The sequence below is a fragment of the Lolium rigidum genome, chromosome 3 (genome assembly GCF_022539505.1).
Source record: "Lolium rigidum isolate FL_2022 chromosome 3, APGP_CSIRO_Lrig_0.1, whole genome shotgun sequence".
NCBI lineage: Eukaryota > Viridiplantae > Streptophyta > Magnoliopsida > Poales > Poaceae > Lolium > Lolium rigidum.
Window position 1 is genome coordinate 371530601 of NC_061510.1, and position 11747 is coordinate 371542347.

An 11747-nucleotide genomic window follows, 5' to 3' on the forward strand; every position below is an offset into this window, starting at 1 on the left:
TGTTCCGATCCGATTAAGAATCATGATTCTAACAACATTGCCGCAGGCTAACACAAATGGCGCAGCCGGTCGCTTTCGACGTCCAATTTCCGTCTGTCTGTTGAAGATGCGAGAAGCCTAATCTTTGTGGCTGCATTGGAGAGTAGAAGATCCAAGAAAATCTCAATCCAGCATCGCAGGAAATCTCAATCCAGCATCGCAGGACAGAGTAAATGGCGCGAAGCTGCCAAGTTGGCGGATCCTCCCTCAGCCGATTTTATGATGATCTTGCATGCAAGCGGCCCCTTCTGCAATCATGCCTCTCCCTTTGCCCATTTGGTTCTTCCTCGCCACTTCCTCAGCTTCTAAAGGTTCTGATTGATTAAGCATCATGTTTTGCCCGAGGATGATCAGAACACGTGATCAATTCAATTTCTCAGCGACACGTCAAAAACCGCGACACGTCAGCAGCCACTCACCCGTGGGTCCCTGAAACGCCAGTGTGCCACGGATGCAGAGAGGTAGCTAGATCCACACATGGCGACGCCATTGCCACTACACGGAGTAGCAGGAGCAGCAGACGGACGGGACGTCCCTAGCTTGCTAGGACACGATGCACAGTGTCACACATTTACGGCGCCTACTGTAGGCGTCCCCGCATGCAGGCTGTCTCCAACAACCTCCAGCTCGGCGTCCTCCCCGTCGCCGCGACACCTCCTCGCCTCTATATAAACCCCGAAGCGCTCGCCTTGCTCCTCCCAACGCAACCACCGCCTTCCGTGCAGAGCTCCAGCTATCTACACGAGCTCTTCACCTCGATCTGTGTACGGGCCGTGCGGCAAATACTACTCTTCTCCATGGGCGCGTGCAACTCATGCGAGGCTACGGCGGTGGCGGCGGTGACGGGGGACGCGGCGGTGGGTGAGGCGGCTGTTAGCATAAGCCGTTGTATGGCGACGGCGACAGGACGCAGCGGGCGCAGCGGAAGCATGACGACGTCCAGGTCTCGCGGAGGAGCAGGGGGGCTCACGATCGAGGAAGACCGGATCGTCAAGGCGTTCGTGCGCGGGGCGATTGGTGAGTGCGTTGAGTCAGTCTGTACCGTTGTAGCTAGCTGCATGTCGTGTGTGCATGATCCACTAGGATAGGTATGTGCTGTTAGTGGTGTGAGTGCATGGAGTGCGTGGGTGCGTGAGTGCTGCGATCGCCCACGCTATAAAGCCATCCTGTAATCAGTTAGTTCAGTATTGAGTTGCCGAGCAATGTAGCCACACTGCAATACAGAAAAGACTCGGGCGTTGGTGCGCCCGTGGCGGCGTTCGTCGCCGGCCAGAAACCTTGTGTCTTCTTTTTCCTCCGTCTGAGCGAGAGAGAGAGAGAGGGCAGCGGCGTTGATCGCAGGAGGGGCTGGTCCGGCGTGTGTCGCCGGGGCCAGCCCCTACATTTGGTATCAGAGCCTTGTCGATCCGAGGCGCGGCCGTGGCGTGCGGTCGGTCCGCGACGAGCACGGCGGACGCGGAGGCGGCGAGGGGACGCCGTATGTGCGGCGAGCGCGGCGACCGCGGCGGACCTGTGTGGTGGCGCAGAGGCCGCGGTGGCGTGGCAAGGCGGTGGCGTGCAGGAGCTGCGCGGCCACGGAGGCTGTAGCGGCGCCATGCGACGGCCATGGAAGAAACTCGGCGTGTGTCGCCGAGGAAGAGAACCGCGTCCTGGGCGCGCCGGGCTGGCCGCGTTGCCTGCGTCAGTGCGCGGCATGGGCGTGAGCTGGAGGCGTGTGGAGCGCGGCGACGGTCGCCAAGGAGGAAGAAGATCGAGCTGCTCGAGTGGCCGCGTTGCCAACGTGCGTGCGTGGCATGGGCGCGAGTCGAGGGTGTGCGGACCACCGGAGAAGATGGACGCGTTCGTGCGCCGAGGCGTTGGTGCACCGGGAAGATAAGCTGCGGCGTGTGTCGCCGGAGATGAAGAAGGGCGCTCCCCGCGTCGACGAGAAGCCGGTGTCCTGTACGTCAGGATGGGCGGCGCAATCACGGCTTAGGGGGGTGAATGTTAGCATAAGCCGTTGTATGGCGACGGCGACAGGACGCAGCGGGCGCAGCGGAAGCATGACAACGTCCAGGTCTCGCGGAGGAGCAGGGGGCTCACGATCGAGGAAGACCGGATCGTCAAGGCGTTCGTGCGCGGGGCGATTGGTGAGTGCGTTGAGTCAGTCTGTACCGTTGTAGCTAGCTGCATGTCGTGTGTGCATGATCCACTAGGATAGGTATGTGCTGTTAGTGGTGTGAGTGCATGGAGTGCGTGGGTGCGTGAGTGCTGCGATCGCCCACGCTATAAAGCCATCCTGTAATCAGTTAGTTCAGTATTGAGTTGCCGAGCAATGTAGCCACACTGCAATACAGAAAAGACTCGGGCGTTGGTGCGCCCGTGGCGGCGTTCGTCGCCGGCCAGAAACCTTGTGTCTTCTTTTTCCTCCGTCTGAGCGAGAGAGAGAGAGAGAGGGCAGCGGCGTTGATCGCAGGAGGGGCTGGTCCGGCGTGTGTCGCCGGGGCCAGCCCCTACATTTGGTATCAGAGCCTTGTCGATCCGAGGCGCGGCCGTGGCGTGCGGTCGGTCCGCGACGAGCACGGCGGACGCGGAGGCGGCGAGGGGACGCCGTATGTGCGGCGAGCGCGGCGACCGCGGCGGACCTGTGTGGTGGCGCAGAGGCCGCGGTGGCGTGGCAAGGCGGTGGCGTGCAGGAGCTGCGCGGCCACGGAGGCTGTAGCGGCGCCATGCGACGGCCATGGAAGAAACTCGGCGTGTGTCGCCGAGGAAGAGAACCGCGTCCTGGGCGCGCCGGGCTGGCCGCGTTGCCTGCGTCAGTGCGCGGCATGGGCGTGAGCTGGAGGCGTGTGGAGCGCGGCGACGGTCGCCAAGGAGGAAGAAGATCGAGCTGCTCGAGTGGCCGCGTTGCCAACGTGCGTGCGTGGCATGGGCGCGAGTCGAGGGTGTGCGGACCACCGGAGAAGATGGACGCGTTCGTGCGCCGAGGCGTTGGTGCACCGGGAAGATAAGCTGCGGCGTGTGTCGCCGGAGATGAAGAAGGGCGCTCCCCGCGTCGACGAGAAGCCGGTGTCCTGTACGTCAGGATGGGCGGCGCAATCACGGCTTAGGGGGGTGAATGTTAGCATAAGCCGTTGTATGGCGACGGCGACAGGACGCAGCGGGCGCAGCGGAAGCATGACGACGTCCAGGTCTCGCGGAGGAGCAGGGGGGCTCAGGATCGAGGAAGACCGGATCGTCAAGGCGTTCGTGCGCGGGGCGATTGGTGAGTGCGTTGAGTCAGTCTGTACCGTTGTAGCTAGCTGCATGTCGTGTGTGCATGATCCACTAGGATAGGTATGTGCTGTTAGTGGTGTGAGTGCATGGAGTGCGTGGGTGCGTGAGTGCTGCGATCGCCCACGCTATAAAGCCATCCTGTAATCAGTTAGTTCAGTATTGAGTTGCCGAGCAATGTAGCCACACTGCAATACAGAAAAGACTCGGGCGTTGGTGCGCCCGTGGCGGCGTTCGTCGCCGGCCAGAAACCTTGTGTCTTCTTTTTCCTCCGTCTGAGCGAGAGAGAGAGAGAGAGGGCAGCGGCGTTGATCGCAGGAGGGGCTGGTCCGGCGTGTGTCGCCGGGGCCAGCCCCTACAGCGGCGGCGGCGAGGGTCGTGCTCGCGGACGGCGAGCTGCAGCGGTTCCCCGGGGGCACCCTCGCGACGCATGCGCTAAAGGCGGCGGCTTCTGCTGCCGCGGACGGCGCGGGCGCCTGCCTCCTATGCAGCGCCGACGGGCTCGAGCTCGGCGGCGCCGTGGCGGCAGTCGCTGCAGACGAGGAGCTACAGCCCGGGCAGCTCTACTTCGTGCTCCCCGCGGCCATGCGGCGGCGTCCGCTGCGGGCGGAGGAGATGGCCGCGCTCGCCATCCGCGCCAGCGCCGCGCTGGGGGCCGACCACCACGGCCCGCTCGTCTTCCCGGACTCGGCCGCCGGAGGCGCCCCTGTGAGGAGCCGAGAGAAGGGGTCCCGCCGGCGCTCGCGGAGGACGCCCAGCCTGGGCCGGAACTTCGTGACAGACCTCGGCGCCATTGCCGAGTAGCGAGCCGGCTCGCCGTCCGGCGAGGATCGAGATTGGAAAAAAACAGCTCGATTGTAGTTAGCGTGTATACTAATCCACCATTAGGGACTTTGACTAATGCTAATCTAGCGTAGCGTAGCTTAGCTGGCTGGCTTAGGTACTGTGTAGGTTGTAGGGGAAGCAGAAAGACACGTAGGCACATTGCATATTCTGATGATCTGATCCAAGGGCTGTCTCGATTCTGGACCGGACGCCCAGGTCTCTCGTTTATGTCTGACGGGTGGGTCCAACTTCCCATGATGCTTTCAAATATTCAATGCTTCATTTTGGTCGGGAAAACTGAAGTATTTGTAAAATACTTCAAAAAACTGAGCTGCCAAACGGGTTCTAAAACTGAATTTACTTTTCTAAACTACACCTAACTGATTTCTTAAAATCTTTAGAGGAGTAAATTTATAAGAGTCGGTCCATAAAAAGTGACCAATTCTGTTAATATAAGAGACCCAGGCTTGGTCGAGTATAATTTTTCGGCTCCTCTGCTGCCCACCATCCATGCTGATCTTGCCGACGCCGGTCAGAATAGGCCTAGCTCGCACCACCGCGTCACCCCCCTCCCTCCTCCCCCTCCCCCCCCCCCCCCCCCACACCATCGCACCACCATGACCTACTAGCTCGACATTGTCTCTTCTTACTTGTATATTTCAAAGCGTGTTGACGAGTATGACAGGATGGGTCGTGGGTGGCAGCATAAGGCGGAGGAAGGCAACATTGACAGGGTCGACGAGCTGCTCGCGGAAGGCACTTCCGTGGTAGATTCCAACATCCTGAGAGAGATGGCCAAGGCTAGAGGGAAGAGCCGTACACAGGTACAACAATGCACAACTCAAATCCTGAATTATAGGTTCTGCACACCAAGTTCGCCTCGGCTCTCCTTGCAAGTTGTAACACACGCAGATCCGTATGACACTAATGGATTCACCTTTTCTTGTTCTTCTCCAGGTAGTATTGAGTTGGATTTACGTGCAAGGAGTGACCCCAATCGTCAAGAGCTTCATAATAATACGGTCACATGATTGTTTAAATTAATTCAATTTCATCAGAAGAAGCTGAGGAAATAACAAGGAAGAATACGTGGAGAGACTTCCATGTGGAATCACTTTGTTTGAGTAGTTAAATTTGAGGGATTAGCTAGGTGTGGCCACCGTTAGAGGAGTGAAGTTTTACTCCTCTAAGTTTACTCCTCCGTTTACTCATCTAAAGTTAGAGATGCTGTTAGCTATGCAGAAATATGGTTACCGGTTTGTAACCGGATATCCCGACCAATGGACTTACGAGGCAAAAAGTTCTGATTTTTTGTGCTTTCCTAAACGTAAGACTATTAGCCGGTCGGGATTTTCCGGGTAACAGCGGTAACCTGAGATCCTAACCCATGGGGAAAATTTTACTATCTCAGAACCAAAACCTTAGTCATAACGAAGAACATTCCGCTACGCGTTAATTGAGTTGCTTATGTATTTCCTCCTGGTAATTGTGGTCGTACCTTGGGAGAGAAGCAGGATAGGTAACAGCAAGGAGTGTGGACGGAGGAAATCCATTTCGGTACGAGGAAAACGACACGGATCCAGAGACCTTTTCTTTTCAGCTTTTCTATCCTCTCGCATTTGCATTTGCATTTGCATTTGCATGGCTGGCTCACGTCGCTCGCGTACAGTTCGCTGCACTACCCTGTGCCTGCGCTGCGTGCCAGTCGGGACGAAGAGTGGCCGACGCCAATCGACCCGTCGGTATCCCCGCTGCAACGACTTGCGACTCAGATAGTGCACGCGAGCGGGTACGCCAAGGCGCCCATGGTTTCCTTGGGAAGAGAGTATTATCTCGCCGGTCACCTGATGACTGATGTGCTTAGCTTGCTAATTAGCTAGCGAACAGATTCGTTTCCAGCCGATAGATAAGCACATTAGAAAACCCAAACTTAATTTGCTGAAGACACCCATATTCATTCGTCGTGTCGAAATCCATCGATTCTATGGGCGTGAACAAGTTGCGTATCTGGTTTTGTTGGGATAAAATCCAGTCACCATTCCCAAGTCAACTGACTGTCCGAATATATTCTAGCAGGAAACTCAGAAATCGCTATCGTGATCGTACGTATGGAGAGAAGCATGCGACCAAGTATACGAGACGGCAGCACCGTGAAAGTGAAAAAGCGGTGAGCTGATATAAGACGTTGGTACCGATCGGCAGAAGCAAGTCCTTGTCAAACCGTTGCTTTTCAGTATAGTAAAATTAAGCTTAACACCTTGACGGCTTGACGTACACGCACCAGTGGCCAGATCGGAGCCTAATATTTTTTTTCTAAGAAACACAGTACAAACACAGGCGTTCACAAACACGCGCATACATTAACCCCTATGAATACACACACTCACATCCTATCCCTATGAGCACGTACGGAAGGCTGAGCCGGCCAGATCGGAGCGCAATATTTTTGTTTTTACATTTCTCGGCTATACAGCGAGTGCAATTTCTTTTTTTTTTAGGTAATTTTTCTTTCCACTCGTCAAGAAGCTCGCACGCGACATACGCTATGTAGCAGACAACAACAACTACTGTTAAGTTGCTATGAACAGATCGGCTCGCCGGGCTGGCCGTGGAGGAAAAGCGCGAGTTAACGGCGGACATGCAAGAACGTGACCTGGCTGGGCGTTTAGCTGAGGTTAAGGTTAAAGGCGACATCGGGTTGGGCTGATGATGTTGTGCTGTCCATATCGGGGAAATATCTGAGTCTAGTAGCAGTGACGAGTAACTTGGACCACAATAACATACATATATTACTAGTTTAATTATACGTTACAATATTCAAAGTGGGTATTAATTTATTTTTTGAAACGAGGCAAAAGCTTTGCCTTTCATTGATATAGGAGAAAAGAGTTGGCCCGTTTATGAGGAAAACAGGCCGAAAAACCGTTACAACACGACACCACACGCCAGCCCCGAGGCTGCGCTCCACACGGGTCGACGACCAGCCAGGTCGACACCACACCTCAACGCAACAGGCGGAGGCGAAAGACCGGAGCCACCGCTCCAACTACCACGCCGGCCCCGAGGCCGCGCCCCGCCCGGCCGAAGACGAACTCCGCCTCCGCCGAAATCACCAAAACACTCCACAAGTCCCATTGTCCGGTGGACATCCAAAGCGAGGCCCCAAGAGGCAAAACGACGCAAGAGCGCCGTCCACGCCCGATCCCGCAAGGGATCTAGGGTTTCCCCCCGGAGAGCCCGAGCGGAGAACAAGAAACACCCGCTTCGACGACGCCTTCAAGAAGTAAGCGGCGCCCACAAGCGTCACCGTCGTCGGTCCTGGCCGGCCGCCAGGACAGAGCTTTCGCCCAGCAAAGAGTTCCAAGACCTCGCGCCCGCCAACAAGGACCGGCACAAACCACCACCTGCAGCCATTGAGCAACCTCCTAGCCCACCTGTAGCCTCCGACGCGCAGAGGGCAGCACAGCCCGAAGCCAACAGAGTACCGCCGAAGATCACCGTGGGCGCCGCCGGAACGCCACATAGAGGGGACGCCGACCAACACCGACACGGGGCTCGAGGACGAACACCGAAAACCGCAGACATGAACTCCCCGCACCACCCGAAGCCGCCACCGCACTGCCACCCCGGCGCCAGACCATGGCCAACACCGCGCCACCCCAGCGCCATGACGGAGATACCGCCAACGCCAACAGCGGCCACGGCCCACATGGCCCGACAGGCCCAGATCGGGGCCCGCCCATCGCCGCAGCCTCCCGAAGCAGCACCGTCGCCATGACCTCCGGCAGGCACCTCCGCCGTGGCCCCCTCCGCCGTGGCCACCCACAGGCTCCTCCGCCGCGGCCTCCACCGCGGCCTCCAACACTGCGGCCTCCCGCTGCAGGCCGTCGCCGCGGCCATCCGATTGAAGCACCACCGCCGCGTCCACCCGAAGCAGCTCCGCCGCCGTGGCCGCCCAAAGCAGCGCCGCCGCGGCCTCCCGAAGCAGCCCCGCCGGGCCGACACCGGCCGCCGCGAGCCAGCCCGTAACCTCCGCTGCCGCTCGCAGCGCCCCCGCGCCGGGGAAATGCGAGGGGAAAAGATGAGGCGGAGAAACAACCGCCCCGCCGCCACCATCCTTGAGGCGCGCACGGCTTCGCCGGCGTCCCCTCCGGCGGCGGCGAAGCGGGGGAGGGAGAGGGAGGGCCTTGTGGCGGCGCTAGGGTTTCTCCCCCGAGCCGCCAGAGGAGCGACGCGAGGGAGCGCTTTCGTTTAGCATAAGTGGGTATTAATTTATATGTGGTTTATGCATTGTATTATTTATTATGTTATAGACACATTTTGCCTTGGGGTGTGTGTATACGAAATAGCACCCGAATCTCCAGGTGATATTGCATAATAATAATGAAGAAAGAAAGTGAGGTGGTGAAAGATCGAGATGTCGCCTAGAGGGGGGGGTGAATAGGCAATTACAAACTCTTGCGGATTTGTCTTGTAAGAATGTGGAATTAAACTAATGTTTAGTTTACAAGCACAAACCCTAAATATGCTAAGCTCAACTAAGTGTAACAATGGCAACTAGAGCTAAGCAAGATAGGCACAAGATATATGTAGCACAAGTGATAGCAAGATATATGTACTTCAAGCACGATGGCTATCACAAGGAAAGAGAGCTCGGGCATAGAAATAACCGAGGCACGCGGAGACGAGGATGTATTCCCGTGTTCCCTTGCTTTGCAACAAGGTACGTCACGTTTGGAGGAGTGGAGGTCCCACGAAGGATTCCCCGCGCCACGAAGGCTCACCCTATTCTCCGAACCACACCCACGAAGGATAATGGCCCTTTCCTTATGGTTAGCTTTTCCTCCGCTCCGGAGATGGCAAGCTGCACAACCACTTCACAAGCTCCACGAAGGAGAAGCCCGGGCCTCTTCACAATCTTCTTGAAGAGATCACCGGAGCACCAACCGCCAAGCCAACTAGGAGGTCACCCTCCAAGAGTAACAAGCTCACGGTCTCTCACTCGAACAAATCGTGGTGGAGAGCTCAACACTATGCAATGATGCAAAGCAAGAACACCGGAGGTGTTCAAGTCCTTCACACTCAAATCCCACCAAAGCAACGAATGCTAGGATGAGATTGGAGAGGAAGAACAAGGGGGAAAATCAACCAAAGACTCCAAGATCTAGATCCCAAGAGATTCCCTCACTTAGAGAAGAAACGGTTTGGTGGAAGTGTAGATCTAGATCTCCTCTCTCAAATCCTCAAATATGAGCAAGAATGGTTGGAGGAATCAAGGGGGAGAGCAAGTTCTTCAAATAGCAACAATGGAGGTGAGAGAGTGGGAAGAACTAACTTGCTCAAGGTGGAAGAAGGGCTATTTATAGTCTAGGAAGAAAAATAACCGTTGGGGAAGAAACGGGGTGTAAAACGCATAAAAAACGAGCTGAAAAAGACAGCCCAGCCGGCCAGCAGGCCGGCCGACCGGAGCCTGGGCCGGAGAGGCCGGTGGCCTGCCCGGTCGGACCGGCCCACCGACCGGGCGCTGCAGATGGCGCGCTGGGCGGCCAAACTGCCTCAGGCGCGCGGGGGGAGCAGCAGGCCGTGGCATGGGCCGGCGGCGGCCAAGGCGGCCCGGTGGAGATTCGGCTCGGGCCGTGGAGGCGGCCGTGCCTGCGAGCCGTGGCCGGGCGGCGGAAAGGCTCGGCCGCGCGGGCGAGCAGGTGGGCCGCGTGGGGGCAGTGAGGCCCAGCCGGCGGGGAGCCCGGTTCGGCCGGAGGCAGCGCCGGGCGGGCCGGTCGGTGACCGGGCCTGCGACCGGACGGGGCGGCCAGGCCCACGGGAATCCGCCCGGATGGCACCGGTTCCCAGGCCGGTTTTCGACCGGGTGGGCCGGCGCCTGGCCCGGTCCAGACGGCTGGCTCCTTCCCTTCTTTTTTTCTTTTCTTCTTTTCTCTTTTTCTTTAATAACAATTGCTCCCGAACTCCGAATCGCATGAAACCAAATTTGTTTGGAAGATAACAACAAATGCTATCTAATAGAAAGTGAAAACCCAAGAATCTGTAGGAGGGGATTTTATCATGAATATAAAAGGTAGAACCTTATATCATGAATAACCGGTAAAATCACCCAACATCGAAAACGCAATAGAAGATGCATGTGAACTCCGTTTTCGATGAACTTGGGCTTGTTGTAAAGCTAGCAACAAGCTCAAGAACCTCACACCGAGAAATACCAAGAAGCAATAAGAATATGCAACGCATGCAAGGATTGAGCTCTGATACGTCCAATTTGCATCACTATTTTGTATCATAATTTGCTGTTATTCATTGATATATTTCATATTGGGACACAATACTTATGTTATTTCATCTAGTTTGCATGTTTCATCATCATTGGAGGATCAAGCACCGGAGCCAGGATTCTGCTGGAAAAGGCACCGTCAGAACGCAATATTTCGGAAGATCAACTGTGGAAGGAAATTTCACGTAAAATCCTATTTTTCCAGATGACGGAGGGAGCCAAAAGGGGGAGCAGAGAGGAGCCACTATGGGCCCAGACCACAGGGCGGCGCGGCCCAGGGCCTGGCCGCGCCACCCTGTGCTCTGGGGGCCCCACAGCCCTTTTCGCCTCCTTTTCTTCGCGTACTCCTTCGTCCCGAAAACCTAAGCCACAGAGAGGACCTCACGAGGGGTTACAGCCGCCTCTGCGGGGCGGAGAACACCAGAGAGAAAAGAGCTCTCCGGCGGGCAGAAATCCGCCGGGAAATTCCTCCCGGAGGGGGAAATCGACGCCATCGCCATCGTCATCGAGCGGGACATCATCTCCATCATCATCATCATCTCCACCATCTACACCGCCATCACCACCGCTGCACCTCGTCATCGCTGTAGCAATTCGGGTTAAATCTTGATTGTTTGATAGGGGAAACTCTCCCGTGTTATTCTATACTTGTTGTAGATGCTATTGAGTGAAACCATTGAACCAAGGTTTATGTTCAGATTGTTATTCATCATCATATCACCTCTGATTGTATTCCATATGATGTCTCGTGAGTAGTTCGTTTAGTTCTTGAGGACATGGGTGAAGTCTAAATGCTAGTAGTGAATTATGGTTGAGTAATATTCAATGTTATGATATTTAAGTTGTGGTGTCATTCTTCTAGTGGTGTCGTGTGAACGTCGACTACACGACACTTCACCATTTATGGGCCTAGGGGAGTGCATCTTGTATTCGGTTGCTAATTGCGGGGTTGCCGGAGTGACGTAAACCCGAGCCCCCGTTAGTATATCGATGCAAGAGGGATCGCAGGATCTCGCAGTTTAAGGCTGTGGTTAGATTTATCTTAATTACTTTCTTGTAGTTGCGGATGCTTGCAAGGGGTATAATCACAAGTATGTATTAGTCCTAGGAAGGGCGGTGCATTAGCATAGGTTCACCCACACAACACTTATCAAAACAATGAAGATTATTAAACCACATGAAGCGAAAGTACTAGACTAAAATCCCCGTGTGTCCTCGTGAACGTTTGGTCATTATAAGTAAACAAACCGGCTTGTCCTTTGTGCTAAAAAGGATTGGGCCACTCGCTGCAATTATTTCTCTCGCATTTTATTTCCTTGTACTTTATTTATCTGCAATATCAAAACCT

General features: G+C 55.9%; 1 protein-coding gene across 1 annotated transcript; it reads left to right on the plus strand.

The window, feature by feature from the left end:
- Nucleotides 1-836: 836 nt before the first annotated feature.
- LOC124701575 lies at nt 837-4095 on the plus strand. Its single transcript, XM_047233664.1, has 2 exons — nt 837-900; nt 3653-4095. The coding sequence occupies exons 1-2, from the start codon at nt 837-839 to the stop codon at nt 4093-4095; spliced, it is 507 nt and encodes a 168-aa protein (XP_047089620.1).
- The last annotated feature ends 7652 nt before the right edge of the window (nt 4096-11747 follow it).

Bases quoted from the DNA above. Each gene is read 5' to 3' on its own strand.
- LOC124701575 (XM_047233664.1), top strand. From the start codon at position 837: ATGGGCGCGTGCAACTCATGCGAGGCTACGGCGGTGGCGGCGGTGACG. The intron at 901-3,652 runs GTGAGGCGGCTG...CAGCCCCTACAG, and splicing joins GACGGGGGACGCGGCGGTGG to CGGCGGCGGCGAGGGTCGTG.